Source organism: Psammomys obesus, unplaced genomic scaffold (genome assembly GCF_907164565.1).
Source record: "Psammomys obesus unplaced genomic scaffold, mPsaObe1.curated_primary_1811, whole genome shotgun sequence".
Lineage (NCBI taxonomy): Eukaryota > Metazoa > Chordata > Mammalia > Rodentia > Muridae > Psammomys > Psammomys obesus.
In genome coordinates, this window is record NW_026586383.1 from 11,627,892 (window position 1) to 11,651,248 (window position 23,357).

The 23,357-nt window shown below is 48.5% G+C and overlaps 1 protein-coding gene across 1 annotated transcript in view; it reads left to right on the forward strand.

Moving 5' to 3' along the window:
* Nucleotides 1-18: 18 nt before the first annotated feature.
* Nucleotides 19-23,357, forward strand: part of Exosc7 (exosome component 7) — a 23,919-nt gene continuing 580 nt past the window's right edge. The window contains exons 1-7 of the mRNA XM_055601829.1: nt 19-102; nt 6,717-6,818; nt 7,071-7,165; nt 14,996-15,161; nt 17,351-17,421; nt 19,072-19,195; nt 20,270-20,425. Of these exons, the coding sequence (XP_055457804.1) occupies nt 46-102; nt 6,717-6,818; nt 7,071-7,165; nt 14,996-15,161; nt 17,351-17,421; nt 19,072-19,195; nt 20,270-20,425 (771 nt within the window). The 5' untranslated portion in view covers nt 19-45. The remainder of the gene's footprint in view (nt 103-6,716; nt 6,819-7,070; nt 7,166-14,995; nt 15,162-17,350; nt 17,422-19,071; nt 19,196-20,269; nt 20,426-23,357) is intronic.

Consider the following 23,357-nt stretch of genomic DNA (forward strand, 5'->3'; position numbering starts at 1 on the left):
GGCGCGGGCTGATGACACGCAAGCACGCGCGGCGAGCCGGGAAGCATGGCGTCGGTGGCGCTAAGCGAGGCCGAGAAGATCTACATCGTTCACGGAGTGCAGGTAGCGTTGGCGGCCGCGGGTGCGGGCCGTAGCGCGCGGGGAGAAGGTGCGTAGAGGCTGCGTGGCCAAGGCCGACGCTCCGAGGCTCAGTGCGGCCTGCGGCGAGCGTGCGTCCGGCTTGCCTGGATCTCCGTGGCTCTCGGGATGCAGGCGATTCCTAGCCCACCAGGGAGCGGCGGGCGACCGCAGAGGCTGCTGTTTAATGAAGGCATGTCTTTGTGGCCTCTGCGCGGAGAGACATGAGCCCGAGATCCTGTAATCAGAGTCACAGCCGGTGGATGGACGTCTGCAGACTTTGCACAGAGAGTCCATGCATCCTGGAGGGAGGGGGGAGGCCTTCAAAATATAAACCAACAGCAAACACTGCACCTCGTACCCCCCAAAAAAGGGGAAAGAAGGGAATGTTAGCTCAGTAGTAGAGTGCTTGCCTAGCATGTGCAAGAACTTGGTGGCTGGCGCCTGTAATCCCAGCACTTGGGAAGAGGAATCAGGAGTTGAGGGCCACACTGAGCTGTAAGACCCAGCCTCAGAAAACTACGCTCCTCACATTGCTTGCAAATAGAAGAGTAGGGAGTGGCCTGCCTCTCTTTGGTGCTGGGGTTGAACCTCGTGGGCTTCTGCACGCTAGGCAGGCTTCTACCATGGAGCCAAATTCCCAAAAATCTCCCTTTTTCCGGTGGGGTGGGATCGTTATTTGCTTTGCTTTTTGTATCCCAGGCCTGTATCAGCCCATGCCTTGACAGAAGGCCGGCCTCATAACCACCTGGCTGAGAAGAATGGTAGACTGTGGTCTAAGTGTTGACTTTCCTGTTTTACTTGTGGGGAGCTTAGCTCCTTGCGTAGATCAAGTAAATATCACGATCTGTGCTCAGCCCTACTTTTGAACATACAAAAGAAGTGAAGAATGTTCATCTGGCAACCATCTGTCCGGTATTCTGCAAGCATTCACCCTGAGGTTGACCGTATGGAGTAGCCATCATAGTGAGGCAACTGTCAGCATTTAAAATCCATAATGCAAGTCATGTGAAAAGTCACCTGACATACTGTTATCTTATGTACTTCTTATAGAGTAAGAAATGCCACTGTTTAATCAATAGGCTGCATGTTAAGCCAGAGTAAAAAAAATCCAAACCCACAACTCATTAGCTTTTCAGTTCAAGATTAGGAATAGTGGGGTATATGCAGAACGGGGTTGTGAGGGAATGTGAAAATAAAATGGACAGCCCTGGAGGAGGGGGAGGAGATGTGGCTTCCCTTTTGGTTTTTTTATTTTTCTGATAGAAGTGTGGCTTTGTCCTGAGCCACTCATTCCACGTCCCTAGTCCTCATGGACATATTAAGAACTGTTAGGATTTAAATTCTTCAGATTCAGGAAACCTTCAGTGACCTGAAGAAAAAAATGGGTTTGTTGCAAGAATTGGAATGCCTCTGCACAGCTCCAGAGCACCTTCTTTCCTAAGAACTGCAGTGATCAGTGACTGTCTCTGGAGATCCATCTGCTTCTCTTTGCCAAACAACATCCTTTCTCAGTGGCCATTGCTCTCCAGCTTCTCTTCCATCTTGGTGAAATCAGCACGCCTAAAACCCACTACCTTTAATTTTGCACAGCTTCTTCATCACATTATGGCCTAACACCTTTTTGCTCTTCTGTGACAGGATATCACTATATACCCTTGGCTGCCCTGAAACTCAGAGCTCTACCTGCCTCTGTCTCCTGCTTCTGGGATTGAAGCTGTGTGCCACCATGTTGGGCTAGCATAACAACTCTTAATTAGAGCAGACATCCAATTCCACTGAGAGAACTGGCCTGGGGCAGCTCGTGGCTCATTACGAGAGACCTGGTCACCCTCCGTGTGCCGTGCCTTGGATTGCACACCTCCCTCTGCCCTGTTGAGGGTGGGCAGTAATGCAGCTGGTCACTCCACAACTGTAGCCCAATGGGGCGTCGCTGGTCTGTCCTCGTGGGTTACAGCCGTAACCTCATCGCCAGGTCAGGCTGTTGATTAGGCTTTCAAAGAGGCTTTCCCCTTGGAGCTCTGTCATTGCTTTGTTCTTGGCTGCTGGAGGAAGACATAGCTCAGCTGATGGTTTTTTTTTTTTTGTTGTTGTTGTTGTTGTTTATGCTAGTTTTCTAGCCCCTTTAGCTTAAATTATACCAGAGTCTGGTCTTCAAAGATGAGGATGAGAAGTCAGTCTGACCATTCAGATCTGGAACTACTCCCCATTTCCGGTTTAGCCCTTTGCCCTCTACATTTACAAACCAATGGCACAGAAAGCCTGTGCCCATGTTTGTAGCCTTCCAAAGGGATTCAGAGCTGCTCAGGAGAAAGTGAAGTAACAATTGCTATCTAATTTTGCCATTTCTTGAGCCTGTGCCTGCAGAGCTAGGCCAGACGAGGTCATTTTCTACTAGGAAGACACTTAGATCTCGGTTCTCTAAGAAGTGCTGTCAAAGCAAGGAGGATAAAGGTGGTCACCTTCAGGAGCTGTTTCTAGTCTGGAACCTTCTGAGTACGCTGAAGTTGAAGGCCCAGTAGTCTTCCCATGTCCAGGTAGCAGCGCTGCTATAATCACACGGGTAACCGCTGTGCAAGTCACCAGGAGCTAGCCCAGCATCCAGAGAGTCCTCAGTCTGAGGTGCTTCAGTCTCTGCTGAGAAGGGCAGGATTTACGCCATCTTGATGCTCAGAAGTTGTTTTCTTCCCTGTTGACTTTCAAACTGGAACCTTCAGTTTTGCGTGGCTGTGTTAGTATTCAATGCATATATCGAACCCTTTGCTCCTAACACTACAGGTAAATAAAAAACCATGGCAAGGCTTCAGGTGCGTAGCCAAGCCAGGTAGGTTCAGACACTTTCCTCCGCATTTTATAAGGAAAACAAGTTTGTTTGTTTTTTTTAAATTGCTCCCCCACTCAGTGATATATGCTAGTTGTTTTCTCTTACTCTCTTGAGTGTTTTAGCTTGTTTTCCCTTTTGAGAGAATAGAATGTATATTTTACATGAAAGAAAAATGTGTAGGTTTTCATTAGTCTTGTCCCCTTGGCCTTTTTTAGAAGGCTGGACGTTATTAAAGGCTGGAAAGGCATGGTCAGATGGGGTTCCAGTTTCTAATACCCCACATGGAAACAAGTCACAAGGATAGCATTTTAAAGGCAGCACTTGGAACTCTCTGTTTGATTGCATGACCTATTGCAGTCAAAGCACTGTCGTGACGAGAGCCCCTCACACAGCCAGCCACCTCACCTTAATGCTGTCTGCACTGATTGTATGAAGAGATCCTTTCGCGGCTACAGGCTGTGTGGAGTGGAGCGGAAGAGCTCCGGCTGTGGATTCAAATGCTGCTCACTGACCGTGGGATCTAACACGAGGTTGGGAGATGTGCCAGGGAAGAGGAGCTGTGGACTTCTCTCCCAGGGGCTCTTCTCTTTTTAATTTCAGACGTTTAATTCTGCTGCTTTCCAAATCCATGTCTCTTGATTCAAGAGGATTTTTGTTTTGTTTGTTTTTTGAGACAGGGTTTCTCTGTGTAGCCTTGACTGTACTAGACTTGCTTTGTAGACCAGGCTGACCTCGAACTCGTAGTGCTCTGCCTGCCTCTGCCTCCGCCTTCCCGAGTGCTGGGATTATAGGCGTTTGACACCATGCCCAGCTCAAAGGATTTTTTTTCCAGTGAAAGAGTGAGCTGGGTGTGGGTTGGCTACACAGAGGCTTCTACCTCATTCTTCTCAGAAGTTGCTGAGAGGGTTAAAGCACTGAAACACCTATGACAGATAGTTGGTGTTATATCATGTTGTAGGAGAAGGCAGCCATTGTTTGCTTTTTTTGTTTGTTTAACTTCTCAAAATAAAGTCAAATACATGGGCAGGAGCCCGTCTAAGTGTTTGATAGTCACATATAAAAACAGTGGTCTTTCTTCATCTTCCCTCTCTCCTTTGGAGAGCATCAACCTCTTCGAAAACCGAGTGATGTTCATTATTATTTTCAGTTATGTGTTGGTTCTATGCATAGGTGGTATAGGTGCCAGCAGAGGCCAGAAGCATTGAGTCCCTTGGAGCTGGAGTTGCAGGTGACTGTGAACCACCTGAGTGGGTACTGGGAACCCAACTCAGGTCCAGTCTCTGCTGTTAATCACTGGGCCAGCTCTCCAGCCTCTGGGGGTTTGTTTTGTTTTGTTTTGTTTTGTTTTGTTTTAGGGAGTTTTTGTTTTTGTTTTAAAGGAAGGAAGGGAATGATGGGTTGGAATGATGTCTCAGTGATTATGATCACCCCTTTCTCCTGTTTCTAGAGTTCTGTTTCTAGCATCCACATGGTGATTCACAACCATCCGTTCCCCCAGCTCTGACCTCTAGCATCGAGCATGCACATGGTGTACAGGCATGCAGGCAGGCAGAACTTTCAGATATAAAATAAATGAATGAATCTAATTTTTAAAATGCTTTCAAAGAATGCATTCTTGGTGAAGAATGAGGAAGATGTCAGCGAGATGACTTGGAGCATTTTATTGTGTGCGTGTGTGTCGGTTTACTTGTTATATAGCGAGGTGTGTGAAGAAAGGTGGCTGTAAAAAGGACAGGTAAAGGGCTGGAAAGATGCCTCAGAGGTTAAGAGCACTTGCTCTTTCAGTGGACTCGGGTTAGGTTCCCACACCTACACAGCAACTCATAACCATATGTGACTCCACTTCCAGGGGTCCAGTGCTGCCTTCTGACATCCCTGGGCCCCAGGCTTGTGTGGTACACATACTTACAGACAGGAAAAACACTCCTATAAATAGAAAGCTTTTTTAAAAATAACATGTAAAATTACACATCATCCTTCATATAACAAAAGGGGTTTTTTTTAACCCCAAAAGATCATTATGACAAGAAAGCCAAGTTGTTTCAAAGGAGGTCAAAAGTCTAGACTCAAGTATGCACTTACTGTAATAATGCTTAACCTGGGGGGGGGGGTCATTAAAAAAAATCTGCTCATTTGAACAGAGGAAATACAAGCTAAACCAGATCTCAGTAAGAGACCTGTCGCTGGCCAGGAGTGGATGGGAAGGACGTGAGAAGTGAGGCGTGGAGAGGCCGTAATGTAAATGAAAGGAAGAGGCTGTTACTTGGAGCTGGTTTGTCTGGTAGAACCGTAGTAACACTTCATAAATGTAGAAAAGTAAATAAGTGATTAAAAGTAACCAGGATTCAGTGAAACTGAAATATAAATAGTTGCAAATGAGTCTAGGGTACAAATGAATACTGTGACCAGAGGGAGGGAGGGGCAAGAAGGAAACTGAGAACATTGTATCTAACTGTACTCCACCGGGAAGTTATTTCTCTGGGGAGAATGGTTAGCAGCCCTGAAACAATGTAGATACTGAGGAAATGGTGGGTAGATATGACAGCCCGCTTTTTCCCTACCTCCACCTCTAGAGATTTGGTTGTGGAACTCAGAGAAAAAAGTTACAAGACAGAAAAAGGCTGGAATAAACTGTGGACATTAAGTAGGAAGTACTTAATGTTGATTTGAACTCCTGGCTTCTTGATAGATAAGGAATTAAATGAAGATGTGTTAATTAGTGATATATGTATATATATTCAGTTCTGTTTGCTGAGATGGTCTAGAAACCTTGAACTTAGCACCCAGCTTCTAGTTTTTGAGTACTGTGTGCCAGTAAGAGGAACCAGGACTCCTTGGGGAAAGTGCAGGGAAAACTAAGCAATCGCAGAACATTTTGTGTTGTAAGAAAGATGAAAGGAGAGATGGCTCAGAGGTTAAGAACAACTGGCTGTTCTTCCAAAGGTCCTGAATTCAATTCCCAGAACCACATGGTGGCTCATAACCATCTACAGTGAACTTTGATGGCCTCTTCTGGCATGCAGGCATACATGCAGACAGAACATTGTATAAATAATAAATAAAATCTAAAAAAAAAAGAGAGAAAGATAGAAGTGTTGAAAGAGCACAAAGCCAACCAAAGTCACCAATATGCTTTGAGTGACAAACATCAGATTATAACACGGTATAAAGCGGATATCTATGAGTTGTACTGTTACACGTGAACAATGAAAAACATAGACTGGCAGAAAGGACAAGCAGCGTGTAGCTGGAAACCATCTTATGCAGCAGGGGTTAACAAACTTGCTATAAAGGACCGGGTGTTTTATGGAGTTCCCCTCAGTTAATTCGGGAAGAACATTCAGAGTGCCTACCAGAAGAGGCATGGCTGTTAGCACATAATTACAGAAACAAGTGGCTCACCTACATTAGTTTGTAGCCTTTTTAGAAGTGTAAGTATTTTAGGTTGTGCATAACCTAAAATAACAGGTCTTGTAGACTGAATTTGGGGTGAACAGGGCTCTCGTTGAGACAGTTGTGCCTGTCCCTGTAGCAAAGCATACCTTTACAGATTTGGAGAGGGGTGGCTTGGGTGGGTGTGTCTCCATTTTGCTGTCTTTGTTCTCTGTGCATCTAAATATGGCAGGCCTTTGTAATGAAAGCATAGTTCTGTCATCGTTAGCTATAGAATGTGTCGCTTCTGAGTGTCTTCCTTATATTAGGCTGGTAGCGTCAGCAGTGAGGGTGGGGTGAGTCTATGTGAGTCTGGGATCTCAACCTGAAACTTGTTCCGTAGGAAGACCTTCGGGTGGATGGCCGTGGCTGTGAGGATTACCGGTGCGTTGAAGTGGAGACTGACGTAGTGTCTAACACCAGTGGCTCCGCCAGAGTCAAGCTGGTAAGTGCTGTGGCCTCAGTCCATTCCAAGTGGAGCAATAGGTAAGCCTTGAGGGTCAGTTACAGGCTCTGCTGGCTTTGGGGGTGGGGGTACACATTGGTCCTGGGGAGACCCCAGTCCCTAAGCCATCCTGGGAAAGCACATCTGTCCAGACCCAAAGCAGCCCTCTTCAGGTGCTGCTTCTAAGCCCCAGCAGCCCACCTCTCGGAGGAGGAGTGGCTCCTGAGCAGAGACTCCTGGGTGTGTCCACAGGGTCACACAGATATCCTGGTGGGAGTGAAAGCAGAGATGGGGACACCGAAGCTGGAGAAACCAAACGAAGGCTACCTGGAGTTCTTTGTTGACTGGTCAGTACTGTGCAGGCTGCTTTAAAGGAAGAGGGTGCTTGGGGTGTCTCAGGGGAAGAGCACTTGGCATAGCATATGGGAGGCACTGGATTCTTTCTCTCTCCCACAAGAAGACAAGAGAACATTGAAGGGGAAGATTCAGAAAGTCAGCCATGTCCTGTTACTTAGTCATTTGTTTTTCCGGGAGGCATTTACTCACTTGCAAAGCACCAGGCAGTAGGAGTGCCTAACCTTGCAATCACATGGCACTTGCCAAGCTTTTCTTTTCGGTATGAAAAAGGCCATTAGCCTGGAAGCCCAGCATATGTATGGACGTTATGAGGGTTGAGTGAAATTGTAAATGGTAAGGGGCTTTGAAAAACAAGCCTAGATAACATGGATATTTGGTCCCAGCACCCTGTTTCTCTCTCTGCTCTTGCTCTGTAGAGAACACCTATTTTCCTGGCAGGTGGGTCAGGACCAGCTGACAGCCTGGCGAGCTGGGCAAGTGGCCAGATGGAGGCAGCAAAGTTTGCTGGGAAGAACCAGGACCCTGGATATCTGCCTCTAGCTCTGGGCTGGACTGTGTGACCTCGGTCTATACCTGACTCTTTTCATCTAAAAAGGGGGGATGGTACCGTGGTGATGAGAAAGTAACAGCAGCTCCTAGACAGTGACTGGCTCCCGTGGGACTTGGGAACCTTGTTTCTTTCTCCCGTCTAGAGTTGAGACGACTAAACTTTTTATTTTGTTCTATGTGTAGGGGTGTTTTGCCCTCATGTATATGTCTGTGCATCGATGGTGTGCCTGGTGCCATTGGGGACCAGAAGAGGGCATTAGACCTGCTGGTGCTGAAGTTACAAACAGTTGTGGGCGCTGAAAATTGAACCTGGGTCCCCTGCAACAGCAGCAAGTGCTCTCAGCACTGAGCCAACTCTAGGTTGAGACCTTATTTGCTGTTTGGCCTCATCTCAGCTTGTCCCTGCCTTGCTTCTAGGGACTAGTGTTGACATCAGGTCTTCCTGGAACACTGTCCAGGTTGTGCGAGAGGAATTCTGAGTGCTTGTGAGAAAACTCCAAGAAAACAAGACAAGAGTCTTGTGAGCTCAGTTTCATCAAAAACATGGAATTGTTCTTGGAATGTGTTTCATGCCTCCCGGGGTAGCAGATAAGAGTGAGTTTTATTTCAGATTATTCATTACAGCTGGCTATTGTTACTTGTTACATGCCTCTAGGGAAAGACATGGTTTTGCCTTGCGAAGCTTGTCCTTGCTGTTGAACTTTACCTAGATGACCTTAGCCCTCGGGGTATAAATTGTCTAATGCTGAGTAAAGTATAAACATGTGTAACAAAGTATAAACAAGTAAAGACATAAAACATGAGACTTTAGTCCACCTCATTTTCAGCTCTATTCTCCTGGTTTCCACTCCTCCAGAGGGGAAACATTGTTAACTGGGTTAGATCCCTGCTGGCTCTTGCTAGGTCTGGGTGTGTATCCTGTGGCCATAAGACCTCCACGTTTAGAGGCTTGTTAAAAGAGACCAGAGGACTTGGCGCATAGCTTTGAGATGTACTTAGGATATTTCTGCCACTCAGCGTTCTACACTCAGGAGGCTTAGGAGGTGTGGTCACATAGGCGCCCTGCTCCTACACAGCTCACACTCCTAGAAAAGCGTAGAACCAATTACCAAAGTCTAGGCACACACGTGTCCGCCCTTTCCACCTAAGGCGTGTTTGTATGGTAGGTAATTTCCCTATCTGCTCTTTCAAACACAGAAGCTGATCCTCCCTGCACTCCTGTGAGAAAAAGACAAATGAAGTTTATAGCAGGGAGGTGACTCCCAGGGTCAAGTGGCTAAAACTGCAGCTCAGCTCTGCCTCACATCTTTCTCTCTATTCCTGCAGCATGCTGAGGCCAGCTTAAGAAGAATGTTGAGTTTGGGGGAATAATGTACATTCACCTTACTGGCCAGTTTTCTTTTCAGCTCATCCTCCACCTCTAACAGTCTTCTGCTTGGCTGCTCCCACCATTTTGGTTGTGTTGGAGTTGACTCACCCTGCAGGTCAGATGGCTAGTACCTTTATTGCCTCCTTTGCTGCTGAAGGAAGCAGAATGCCGTCCCGAGCCTCATCTGCAAATTCCATTATTTACAGAAGAGCTGTAGTTGCTGTCCTTTCTCCTTCCCTCCTTTTTGTTGTCTGCCTAGCTCCTCGTGGGCAGGCCGTGCTGGCCGCATGGAAGAAGTGCTGCACTTGGACGCTGGCCTGCAGGGAAGGAAGGATGCACTGGGCTCTGATTTGTGACTAATTTCAGGAGTTATAAAATCTATATCTGTTCCTTCTCACTCCTGGGATTCTCAGCAGAAGCCCAGAGAATAGCTCTTTCATATTTATCCTCATGAGTAAGCTAGGTTTAATAAGGCTTGCTTAGGTAGCAGAAGATGATTGTAGATGGCTGCATCGTACCCAAGTCACTGATCCTGTTCTTGCCAAGGTCCTGAGTCCAGAGAGGAGCCTAGTGTTGAGGTGACCATGGGTTCACACAGCCTGAGTACAAAATGAAACTCAGCTCTGGCACAGGTTTGTTTGTGTGCACACCGTTTTTGCCCTTACTCCACTGTCCCCAGGAAACATTGTCTAGCGTGGTAAATGCAATGTTTTTTCTGAAGTGTGGCTTGCTGGCTTGCAGGATGTAGCTCCTCTGGCCAGTATTCACAGAACTAGTCTCGCTGTGAGCTGTGTCTGATATGAGGGTGTGACTCTGGTCAGCAAACACAGCAGTGTAAACGGAGTTTGACAGCTTGCTTGGGGAGGGGAAGCTCATGGCTGTGTTTGCTCCTCTCTCATCCTAGGCGGTAAGGCCAGGTGACTCCCACATGGAAAGAGTCTTTGAGCTGCTTCCTCTCAGATTTGCCTGGCTGAGGACAGTTGTCTGCTGGTCTGTTTTCCTCCTAAGTCTCAGAGGACCCCACTAGGAGCTCTGGTTTCCAGGGAGTTCTGAAGTCTGTCAAGAGTACACTCTCCAGGTAGTGAATTCTAGCTTCCTTAGATGGCATAGCTAGTGTGGTTGCCTAGGCGACAGCCACACCCTCTGTGCCCTGGAAGAGCACCCAGAGTCCTCCTGGGTGTGCCTTACTTTCTTCTTAGCAAACCTTCTTCTCCTAATCCTCAGGATTAAGCCTACATTAAAATATCTTTAATAAAACTTTCAACTCTGCTTTACTGTAAATAAAAATAAAATGAGAAGGCTGGAGATGTTTCTTAGTAGTAGAGTGCATGTCTAGAACCCACAGTGAGGGGCTGAAGCGTGGGGTCATTGCATGAGTGCATGTCTTGGTGTGTGGGAGGTGCTGGGTTCCTTCCCTAGTCACTCAAAAAAAAAAATCCTCAGAGGAGACAAAAGCAGAGGCTTGGAGGAGACCTATCCCTGTTTTTCTTACAGTAGAAAACAGAAATAGCTCCTGAGGCCTGAGGCTGGGCCCAGCAGTAGGTACGCCACCTGCTGGAGGGCTCTGCTGAGGCTCTGCTGAGGCTCTGACATTGCTCCCCAGTGGGAGGAAAGTGTAACAGGTGGTACTGGCCGGGGCCCTCTGACCTCTGAGCCCAGCCTGATCAGCAACTTCCAGGCTTTTGTTACTTCAGTTCTCAGTGGTCCTGGTCCCTCAAAGCTAATTGCTTTTCTGCTAATTCATTCTCTTCAGGTTTGTCTCCTTGGAGTTATGATACTATGGACCCAGGTGCTCTTCCCTGCATCAGTTTGGCCTGCCTCTTGGGAATGGTGTCTCAGCCCACTGGAAATGGTACTAGCTACCCTGACCCAACCTGACTCTAGCAATACCAGGGAACACATATACGAATCTAGAAGCAAAGTGGGCCTTAAACCTTCTCATGGGTCTTTGCCTTGATTGTAGTAGCCGAGAAAAGTCCATTCTAAATGAGAACTTTGAAACTTTAAGAAATGTTGCCTTCCAGCGGGCACGGTGGCGCTTGCCTGTGATTCCAGAACTTGGGGGGCAGAGGCAGGCAGATATCTATGAGTTCAAGGCCAGCCCAGTCTACATAATAAGTTCAGGATAGACAAGCCACACAAAGAAACCCTGTCTCAAAAAAGAAAAAGAGAAAAGTGGAGGAGGAGGAAGAAACTCGGGTTTCCATCGAAGCCAGGCTGCAGGTCACACTGAGCTCCCGGAGGTGGCAGTCCACTGGGTCACTGCTCAGCTCTTGACTTTTTCAGGGCTTTTGCGCCTGGGAAAGGCTTGGGTTTTGCTCGGGGACCCAGGAGAATGTCATCCCTAACTTGAGTGTGCCAAGTCCCTGTTACTTCCCTTTGGCCCTTCACTGATTTTGAGTATGACCACATGCATCCTTCCCTGGTGCAGAACCAGTGTCTCTGAAACCTGGTGGGTAGAGCTGTGGAGCTTGTGCTCTGTTGGTCAGGAGAGCACCGTTCTTGGCTGAAGGGCTGGAGAGGGACACACAGTAGAGCAGTGCCACTCTGTGTGTGAGAGAGGCTCTGCAGTCTCAGAAAGGCGTTCGCAGAGGGGTCAGCCACGCTCGGCCCTCTCTGCAGTTGCCTGTCCTGTCCCTAGGCTGCGTAGATGTTCAGGCTGTATTGTTGCAGAGGGAGCAACAGTGGGCTCAGAGTCTGGAGTCCACCACAGGTGGACTGCCCTGAGCACACCCATCCGGACATGCCCTGAGCACACCCATCCAGACATGCCCTGAGCACACCCATCCGGACATGCCCTGAGCACACCCATCCAGACATGCCATGCAGCATGAGCAGGGTGGAGGCTATGAGTCGGGAGGGCGGAGCGCTGGGCCGATGCTCTTCCAACTGCTGGGCTGTTTGTCTTGCCCTGGGAGAGGGACTGGAGTGCTCTGTGAGGCGTCTGATTTAGTTTGTAACTAATAGCCTTTGGTTTACCATGTACTGTGGTGAGACATGGAAGCAGAGGCCTGAATTACCAGCCTTTGTATGTGTTTATGCTCTCTCTCTTTTTCTCTCTCCCCCTCCCTCCCTCTCCCCCTCTATCTTTCCCTCTTCATCTCTCTCTCACCCCTCCCCCTCATTTAGCAGAGATTTTCACTAGAACTGCTTTTTTTGACCACGTCTGTGGTCTAATGATAAGTCCCATGATTGGAATCAGGGCATTCCATTCGCTACCAGGGGAAAATACAAGCTCAAGACCGGCCCATCTGAGAATCACGGTGCAGGCTGAGCTGCAGTGACGCGTCAGGGAGGCTATTGGTAAGGCCTAAAGTGCCAGACTTAGACACTTAGCTCCTACAGCAAGTTACTCAACCTACCTGACTAAAGCGTGTCGGAGGTTAAGGGTGTAGCTCAGTGGTAAAGAGCTTCCTGGCCTTTGTGAAACCTCAGAAAAATACAGGTACATAAGGGAACTGGTTCTGCCTAGGATTGCTCTAAAACCAAAATGTCCTGGTGTATCTGTAGTGCTGAGGGTGGTGTGTAACACAGTAAACATTTGTGAAATCATTTGTGTGCTGCCCTCTAAAATGAGAATTGCCATCTCAGGGCCCCACGGTCAGCTGCTGTAGGTCACAGACCGCCTGGATTATCTCAGGTTCTCTTAAAACACCTTGTCTTGCCGGGCAGTGACAGCCAGTTAGAGCCCCAGTGATGGGACAGAGCCTTTATTTCTCTACCCTGCCATAGACTCTGGCCCTTTTTCCTGTCTGTCTGTCTAGGTTTTTTGTTTTGTTTTGTTCTGTTTTGAGATAGGGTTTCTCTATATAGCCTTGACTGTCCTAGACTCACTGTGTAAACCAGGCTGGCCTGGAACTCACGGAGATCCACCTGCCTCTGCCTCCTAGAATACTGGGGTTATGGGCCTGTGCCACCGCACCTGGCTTTTCCCCTTTACTTTTATTGTATTGTGTATGAGTGTTCCATGGAGGCCAGAGAGGTTGTCAGATCCCCTGAGACTGAAATTACAAGCGGTGGTAACAGCCATGGAGGTGCGAGAAATTGAACTTGGGTCTTCTGGAAGAGCAGACAGTGCTCTTAGCCACCAGGTCATGTCTCTAGTGCTGTCTGGCTTGTGTTTTTTTGTTTCTGCTTGTTTTGTCATATGCATGTGCTCTGCTCTCCAGGCTGAGCACTCACCTCCTCTCTCCCTTGCCTCCTCTGTAATCACTCTAGAACGAGGGGCCATGCAGAGAGCACCGGGCAACCATGGTTGCAGAAACCTCTAGCCCTCCCTGCCTGATTAGGAACTAAAAGAATGGTGTATTTAAAATAAAAGGCTATTTTAAATGGATAAAATGTACTTTAAACTTGCTTAGTCCGAAGGAACCAGTGGGGCTGGCTTTGTGGGCAGATGTGTGTAGACAGCTGTGCTGTCGTAGATGAATGGCGTACCCTGGGACTGGGAGATTAAAGATGTGTCTACGGCGTTCAGCGAGCGTAAGAACCCAGGACAAGCATCTCTGATTGGTTTGTGCACAATGAGAGCTGTGTGGTGTGCTGTTCGGCTCTCAGCCACGTACGACTCAGTATAGGCTGCTCAGTGTTAGAAATGGGCTGTGTGTTGCTGCCTGTGTGAAGGTCCTTGGTCTTGGCTGGTCCTTGGCAAGAGCCCTATTCACTTCTGCAGCTGAAGCGGGCAGAAGAATTTGGGAATTGCCACATTGCTATGGCAGCAAGGAAGCCTCCCTGTGTTCTTTAATTTGGGTTCTGCTTGCTGATGGTGTAAGTGGAAAATCAAAGTTATCCAGTAAGTGCTGTGATTCATTCCTAGACTCATCACTAAGCTTTCCTTCAGCACTAGATAGATGCACGGTCCCCGTGGGCCACCATGCTGGCATTGCTTTCCCTGGAGGCCCTCTCTCTTGCTGCTTTGATTCCTGCTTCTCTGGAATCTTCACCCTCCAGGGAGAAGACATACATCCATATATCCCTCCCCCACGCCGCCCCCCACCCACCAGCTTTCCTAGTCTGCAGCCCTGCTCACACAGGCAGATGCCTTTCTGGTTTTTAGGAGCCAGGAAGCTTCTGAACACGACTTTGCAAAGTCTGAGCTGCAGCTGCCCAGCGTCTTTCCTGACTGTGTAGAGGGATGAGGTGTCTTTAGGCTGGCTTGTGTCAGTACAGAACCCTGAGTCGTATGAGAACGGCACATGTGAACTCTTGTTCACTCTTTGTTGAGCTAATAGTGCGTAAGTATCAAAGAATCCAAAAATGACTTTTTCCTCTTTGAAAAAGATCAAATGACTTCAAATATGCATATTTAACAGTCCAGCAGGATTGTGCTTTTGTTCATTTTCCTTCTCAATTCAGTGATAACCTAGTTTCTGGTCTCTGTTCTGTTAGCATATGTATTTTCTAAACTGTTCCAGAAGGGTTTGACCCTGACACAGCCCTGGAAGCCAGCACGTGGAGAGCAGGAGGCAGCATCTCTAAGCCATACGTTAGCGTTTTGAGGCCTCCTGGGTTTATAGGCCAGCCAGAGAAAAGTGTCCGTTGTACTCTGAAGATAGGAGTTCATTTATCAGCTGCAGTTCGCATCACCACCCCACCCCCATTCTCTTCCTCCGCTGTGTCGTCTTCCTCTTCTTGAAGGCCTGTCGCCGCACCTACTGGCAGCACAGGGCACGGTGCTGGGCTGGGTCATTGCACATGCCCGTGGGCCCCCAAGGTAGCTAATACCATCCTTTTCCATTTCGGTGACTTCACTTTTCCCCTTCCACCTCATACAAGCCAGGGCAGCTCTCTGCCTTTGGCCCTTGGTGGCATTCTTTCTGCTGTCTCCCAGCCATCCTGCAGAGAACACGTTCTGTGTATTTATAGAGACTCACTCAGCTTTTCCTCTTGCTGTCTTGTGTAGTTCGGCCAACGCTACCCCAGAATTTGAAGGGCGAGGAGGGGATGACCTTGGCACGGAGATCGCTAACACCCTCTACCGGATATTTAACAACAGGAGCAGCGTGGACCTGAGGGCCCTGTGCATCAGTCCCCGGGAGCACTGTTGGGTTCTGTATGTGGACGTGCTGGTGAGTCAGCCTGCACCATCCTGCCTTGCACCACACTTATCGAAGACATGTTGGTCTCTTTCCTCCCTCTGTTCTTTCCTGATAGAGAAATGTTTTCAGCATCCCCATTCAGATTATTTGGGAAGAAATGGTCTCCTGTAACAGTGTTTTTATTTACAAGGTAAATAGAAAGCATTAGTAAGTAGTACATGTAGCACCTTTCTAATACTGTAGTGGGATGCTTGCTTTTTCTCTCCACCCCAAGCTCCCAGAATAATGACTCAGGAGATTTAAAATATATTTACAAATACCTAGGACATAGAGCGAGGCTCTTCTCAGACTAGCTCAGAGCTTACAATAACCCGTTTATACTAAATTACATTCTGCCACATGGCTGGTCGCCTCTGCTCAGGTACCATGCGTCTGTCCTCACATCTTCCCTGGTGAATCCCACGTGCCTGGCTCTATCCCAGAATGCTTCTGCCTACCAGATGTCCCACCTTCTATTTTACCTATGCTGTAAGCCACAGGTTTTTTTAATTGACAGTTGATGCATCCATTCAATACACAAGACATTCTCTCAACTTATGAAAAGATTGTAGTCATTGCAAAGTTGACCTAGAGTTACCCACAGGAGTTAGCAGGGAATTAGGGCCCTCTGGGTGGTGCCAAACAGATGTAGAGTTTAGCAAGTTGGCCTTTTGTGTGGGATGAGAAGCTCTTTTCCCTGATCTTTCAGGTTAGTGTGCCAAACCTATGAGGAGACACCAGAGACCCAGAGAGGAAAAGAACTAGACTGTCATCTTTCATCAGTGGGGAACAGACCTACGGCCAGTGTGAGGCCAGTGCCTGCAGTTGGCCTTTTCTGGGAGGGAGGTGGGCATGCGAGAGTACACTGCTTGCTGTGTTCCTGATTAGGGCAGAGATGGTCACTGCAGCTGAGCGCTGTTAGCCTCCATATAAATGTCCATAGGCGAGCATGGCAGGGGAGCCCTGGGGGACTCCATGGGGGTTCTCTGGGGGATTCCGGCTGCTGTGCTGCGCTGTCAGGAAAGCCTGTGGTGCCCACCCGCGGCGCAGCTGCTGGAACTCGCCCTGGGCCTAAGTGCAGCTGACCCTGGGGACTGTGTGCAGGGTCTTCTCGAAACCTTGAGGAAAAGAGCCAATTTTTAATTGCAGAATTATAGTTTCATTTGGGCCTTAAGTATGGAGTCAGCAAAGGTTACTGTGCAGCTGGATGTTGTCCAGGGTCCTTCCCAAGAGGGGGCGGGTGCACAAAACATACAAATGCCCATCAAAACGAGAAAGAGATTCTTCACTTCTCAACATGGAACTTCTCCATCTCCTTGAGGATCTGGCTGTTGGCTTTTTCCAGAAAAAAGGAGGTTTCTGAGGAGGGTAGATTTGCCGATTCCCTGTGATGTGTGCTCTGCGAATCTACCAATGGTAGACTTGGGCTTCTATAATTAATGTACAGTGGGGGCGGTGTACAGGTCTGAGCACCGGCATGTGTCTTGTTAATCACATGCCAAAGGTAACCCTGACATGCAATGTCCTTTGAGTATGTGATAGCCAAAGCTACAGAGAGGCCCCCAGTGCAGCTGCGAGCCGCCTGTTGAAGTGCTTGTCAGAAGCTTGTCACTTGAGCAGGGCAGTGGGGACCTTCATGTGTGCCTGTGTAACTGCAGCCATAGCAGGAAGAGCAGCCCTGTGGTTAGGGAGCATGTCACTCTTCTCATGGTTCAGGCAGCCAAGCGGGGCAGCCCACCTTATCTTTATTTTAATTAGTTCACTTATGTTTTGTTTGTTGGGTTTGGGGTTTTTGTTTGTTTGTTTTTGTTTTTGAGATGGAGTCAGGGTATTGTGGAACTCACTGTGTAAACCAGGTTGGCCTTGAGCTCACAGAGATCCACCTGCCCCTGCCTCCACAGTGCTAGAATTAAAGGCCTGTATCACTGTGCCCAGGTTTATTTGTGTTTTGTATTTTAGTCTGTGTTGCAGGCTGAGCTGGAATGCTCACTACACAGCCTTCCCGGCCTCCTGCCTCTGCCTCGAGGGTCCTAGGACTAGAGATGTGAACTACCATGCTTGGTTTCATGCCCTTATTTTTTAACTATGCATTCAGTATGGCTTAGGAATCTGCTTCTTAGCTGGGTTAATGCTTAGTGATAAGTAATGCCCACTTTTTTTCCTCTGTGCCTGTCTCTCAGCTGCTGGAGTGTGGTGGGAATTTGTTTGACGCTATTTCCATCGCTGTGAAGGCCGCTCTCTTCAACACAAGGTGGGTCTTCCGCAGGACCGGTCCTGCGGGCCTGTGTGGAGCTTACAATGGCAAGGAAATTGTTGTCTAAAGTGGCTTCAGTGTTGTTCAGAGGTGTGAGAGCTAATGTTAAACTCCAGGAAAGGGATTTTGTGTACTAAAACTAAGTAAGACACACACATTTCGTATTTATTTTTGCGTTATTTTCATTGGTGACTCTGCTGTGTGAACATGTAAAGAGAAGCTAAAAACCCCCTACATCTGCCTGTTTCAGCCTTTGCTTCCGAATGCCTGCTGCCCGCCGTACCCAGCACACAGTAGGTGCGCACACATTCTTAGGTTATATGCATGAATATTCTAGGAGGGAGCAACGTGGTTTTAGTTAAGGACAGTGGTTCCCTCGCTGTGCTTTCCCTTCGTAGGTAGGCTATAAGGGTAGCCTGTGAACACAAAAGGAGCTAAGGTTTGTGCTGACATTTCTTTGATTATATACCTATGAAGAGAGTCTAGCATTTGAGTAAAAGTGTAGATGGATATATCTTTATTTCTTGAGGTCTCCTGGGGTAAAGTGAGGTTTAAAAGCTTTCGATTGAGGCTGCTGGCCAGTTTGTGTAGCTGAATCAGCAAGTTTCAGGTTCTGCTGAGAGACACAGAAAAATAAGGGGAGGATGAAGGATACCTGAGGTGCTCAGACCGCCACACGTGCAGACGTGGACACATCCACACAAGCCACTAGAAAAAGAAATCTTGAATAAGTGAGCAAACATGCTTGTTCTGGAACACCCCTCGTATCTTTTTATTGGTGAAATGTTGAACAATGCAGGTCTAGTAACATTGGAGGTTAAAGTGCACAGAGCAGCATCTTCAGGGCCTGTTAACCGGGAGATTCCCTGAGCCCACTCTCACACCCTGGTAGGTGGCTGTTCTTCTTCACTTGGGCAGTTTTAAATGGGGACTACAGAACAAATAAGAGCAAAGTTAAAGTCATACGAGAACTTTCAAGATGGAGTAGTTGTGAGACTAGGAGCTGTAGTGCCCTCCCCAGCTGTGCCACTGGCTCTGTTCATGGTCCTGGCACTCCATGATGACAGTGAGCATGGGAGATCCTGTCAGCAGCGGCCAACGCCTGGGCTTTGTTGACAAAGGGAGGAAGTTGCCATCAGACGTGCCTTAAGCCTCAGAGATGAGAGGAATTTTGGGGAAGTAGAGATCAGCTTGTGAAACCTAGCTATCCAGGTGATGAACAGTGGTCAGTCTTACCCCAAGTGGCAAGAATGCCCTTAGGTAGAGGATAGGAAGATCTTTATACATTGGGGGCCTCAGGAAGAGTTGATGCCACCCAACTGTCTTCCTCAACCCTGTGCCCACCTATGTTTGGACCAAAGGATTCTGGAAGTGAAAGTTCTGTGCCTCTCTCTCTTTCTCGTGTATGTGTTGTGCAGGCTTTTTGACCTACCAATCCAATTTCAAACACTTACTGCCCTATTAAAAAGGATGTTACTTAGTATTCTGAGTCCGTGTAATGGAGTCTCTAGCCTCAGCTTTTGACAGGTACTGCTGAAAACAGGAGAAAAGTAATGAAATGCCTGCTTGTAAGACAGAGATGTCCAAGCTCAGAAAAGGTCATGCTTCCTCCTTTGGTAGATGGAAAATTTAATTATGCTTTTCCAGGATACCGAGGGTTCGTGTTCTGGAGGATGAAGAGGGGGCGAAGGACGTTGAACTATCTGATGACCCTTATGACTGCATCCGACTGAGTGTGGAGGATGTCCCCTGCACCGTCACCCTTTGTAAGGTGTGAGCTTGTCTCTGGGCACTTTTGCTTTCCCTGGGAAATGGGTCTCCTCCAGCCTTAGCCTGTTGAGATTACTTCATCGGTTGAAGGTAGTAGTTGTACAAACTGAACAGACGAGGCTTTAACCCCAGAGCTGGTGATTCAGTTACATTAGAAACCATCATGGAATGCTTCCCTTGTGCTCAGATGACGTGGTGGGTCCCAAGAGAGGGGTGCCTCATCAGAGAAGCTGCTGTGCTCCCTCTGCAGCCCTGCTCTGAGCTGTGCTCTCTTTCCATTAACTCCGTCTACCCCAGAGTCCAAGGTAGCTAAATACAGTGGGGTCTCAAACAGCATTTCGCTGTGGACCTGACACCTCAGAGCCTGGCGTGGAGCCAGGCCTAAGTGTCACAGGTCAGGGATGGTTTTCACAGAGCCCAGAGCTTGTCAGAGCCTGACATCTAGCATCGCCTCAGGCCTGTATTGGCTGGGATTGTGACTTGTTCTACAAAAACAAAACTGAGCCAGTTGTGGTGGCTCATGTCTGCAATTCCAGAACGCAGTAGGTGGAGGCAGGAGGACTGCTGCAAGCTGGAGACGCACCTGGTCTCTATGTCAAGTACCTGGTCAGCAGGGCTACACAGCAAGACCTTGTTTCAAAACAAGCGGAAACAGAATGTGTCCAGTGTTGTGAGAACTGGGCTCCTAAGGAAACGTTCACAGGGTGTGGGACTGAACGGCTCTGAAGGACGGCGGCACCTTGCTTGTCCCTTAGCTCTCTAGATTCACTGCTGGGGTGAACAAAATATCACATGGCCTCGCGTGTACGTTTTTGCCCGTGTCCACTGACAGGATGCCTAGTGGTCTCTGTCCTGAAGAGCTGGCCCATTCCCCTTGTTTCCATCTTGTCTTTTTATTATAATATTCATGCAGTGAACTGTGATAGCAGTGTTGAACATTCCTTCCAGCAGTTTCCGGGTGAGAATTTAAATAAGATCTGAAATGGGCCGTTTATGGGCAAACTGTAAGCTTCGAGTCAGGAATCTGGGGTCTCTGCCCTGTTGTTCGCGCACAGTAAGCAGCCTTATCTTGTAGATTGGCTGCCGGCACGTGGTGGACGCCACGCTTCAAGAGGAGGCCTGTTCTTTGGCCAGCTTGCTGGTGTCGGTGACCAGCAAGGGAGTTGTGACGTGCGTGAGGAAGGTGGGGAAGGGAAGCCTGGATCCTGAGAGCATCTTTGAGATGATGGAGGTGGGTCGTGGGCAGGGGCAGGCCTGGCGGGGGGGGGGGGGGCTTGCCATTGCCTCTTCATCCACGTGTTTTCCCCATTCACACCCAGAACTCCACGGTGGGCTAGGAGACCAGTGGGTAGACCAGATAGTGGGTAGAGCTTTGGGCTGGGGGGGTCAGGCCCTGTCAGTCACTGTTTCTATCCTAAGCAAGTCTCTTCCTCTAATCCCCAGTGGCTGCATTTTGATTCGAGGGTATTGTCCTTGACCTTGTAAAAAGTCACGTAACTGAATTCCTGCCCCTTCCACAGAGATTATAGATTAGACTGGAGTATGGACAGAGAGTGACCTACCCCAGGTTCTTCAAACCTGGCAGTGTTTTAGGGAGAGCTAAAAGGTGATGAGAAGCTGGGGACAGGTGAGAAGATGGCTCACTGGCATGAGGTCATGACGCAAAAATAGAACGACATAAAGACCTGGCCGGGGGTGCTGCCCACAGTCCTGGCACCGGGAGGCAGGGAGCCGCAGATCCTGGGAGCTCAGTGGCCAGCCATTCTGAGCAGTGGGTGACTTCACAGTCAGTGAATCCCCGTCTCAGAAATCAAGGTAAAGAGTGAAGAGGAAGACACCTGGCGTTGACCTGTGGCTTCCGGGAACACATAGCAGGACATAATGGGCAGCGTGCCTGGATCCAGCGGTCAGCTCTCGTGTGGCCAACAAGGCCACGTCTCAGAGGAGGGAAGGATGTTTTTTTAAGGATTGACTTATTTATTTTATGCATATGAGTGCTCTGTCTGCTTGTACACCTGCAGGCCAGAAGAGGGTATCAGATCCCATTATAGATGGTTGTGAGCCACCATGTGGTTGTTGGGAATTGAACTCAGGACCTCTGGAAGAGCAGACAGTGCTCTCTAGCCCCTGAGCAAAGGATATTTCAAAGACCTTTGTGTGGAACTCCAAGCATTTGAGCTCAAGAGTAGTACAAACAAAGCACTTCTCATTTTTATTATTAAAGCAAGCAAAACATAAGGTGGCATTTACAGTTACCTTAAGAAAATACACATACAGAGAGAGAATACACCTGTTGTTATGTCTTACCATCTTTGGTCTTCTGAAAAGAGACAAGAATGTAGCTCCCAGAGCTTTGTCTTTCCCACAGAGATGATGTGGATATGTCCGGGCATTCCCTTCAATCCTTGCTTTTAAGTGCCTTCACTTGTTACAGTTTATATGGTTCTTTATAGAAGGCCACCTTGTGGGAAGAACAGTCTATCCTCTGCCATAGTTCGTAGCTTTCTTACACGGGCTTCCACACTCAGGTGTAGGCAGGCTGTGAAGACATTTCTCCCCGGCTGTGCCTTCCAGCTCAGGCTGCAGGTGTCCCCTGCAGGAGGGGAGGGTGGTTGCCTAGACTGCTCTGAGAATCTGAGGGGCAGAGGTACAGGAATGTCAGTATCCATTAGCTCTTGCTCTCTGCACTCCTTTAAACAGCCTGGTGTTAGGTTTCTCTACAAGCTGTTCGGATGGATTAGGAGTCTCACCAAAGACCTCTTTAGACCAGAGGAGCTCACACCTTCCCTTGAAGAGGGCTCACTCCAGAGAACTTACTGGGAACCCAGGTGTTTTAACAATAGCAAACAAAGATTTATTGTGTGCCGTGCCAGGGCGGCTCTTACGTTTTCACAGTCTGTTGTCCTCCCTGCACAGCTGGGCACAGCTTTTGACATCTGAGGCAGAGGATAAGCAGGTCCTGCAGCTGTGCCTCCAGGGCGGTCTGCCTCTGTTTGCCGTGCTGCATCAGGGCTGCAGTGGCTGGGAACTTAGCTCCCTCGTGAGCTAGACCTGAGCTGCTCTGACCTGACAGTGGGGTCTGCAAACTTGGCTCAAAGAGCCGCAGGTCGTGGACACAGTGGTTCTGAATGCCCAGTGGAGAAATGAGGCCTTCTGGGCAGCTCTGCACACTGTGGCCTCTCCACTCCTGTCGTCCTTGCACTCACCTCTTTCCTCATCTTTCTCTCACCTTCATTTGCATGAATAGTCAGACCACCTCTTTGGTAGACTTGGGCATTTTTCTAGTGTGGATGCTGTGTGTGTGTGTGTGTGTGTGTGTGTGTGTGTGTGTGTGTGTGTGTGATCATATAAGTGTGCATGCGTGTGGAGACCAGAGGTCGACATTGAGTGTCTTCCTCAGTCACTGTCCACCTTATGTGTTGGGGCAGAATCTCTCACTTGAACCCAGAGCTCATCAGTCTGGCTGGTCTCCCCAGCTTGTTGGGGACCCCTTGTCTCTGCTGGGATCACAGGTGGCCACCACAGCTGCCCAGCATTTACTAGACGCTGGGAATCTGAACTCCAGTCCGTAGTAACCCTTTCATAAGTAGTCATACATACAGGCTCACCTCACAGTTAGGACCAGGCTAGACACAAAGATTGTGCCTTGCCTGGGTCTTCGGTATAGGCTTGGTCTCTTTCTCACGGACACTGAAATCCAGTCCAGTGTCAAAGTCACAGCCATAGGCTGTGGGAACACTCAAAGAGTTTGCTGTGGAGATATGAGGTTGGTACATTGTATTCTGAAGTGATTGATGAGCCTAGAGACAGGGTAACATGAAGATTTATTTGGGTCTTCCGGACATTTGTACAGGTCCCTTTAGTCTTTTTTCCTAGTGTGTCTGATGTCTGGGTACTAATTGCTGACCTAGTCGGTGGTCTGACCTCTGTGTGTGCTCTGCAGTGAACCAGACCCGATCCAGGGCCTTTGGCACCAGAGCACTTGTGCCTGGAGTCTGGTGCCAGGCGAGTTAGGCACGGTTTATTAAGATGGCCTGGATAGTCCGCTCCTTCCGCAGGAGGAGGCTTCTTTGCCGCCTCCCAGTGCCTTGGGCAGGTGTGGTTGGCAGTGTGGCTGTCTGTCACAGCAACAGGAGCACTGATGGTTGGTCGTCCTTTCCTGG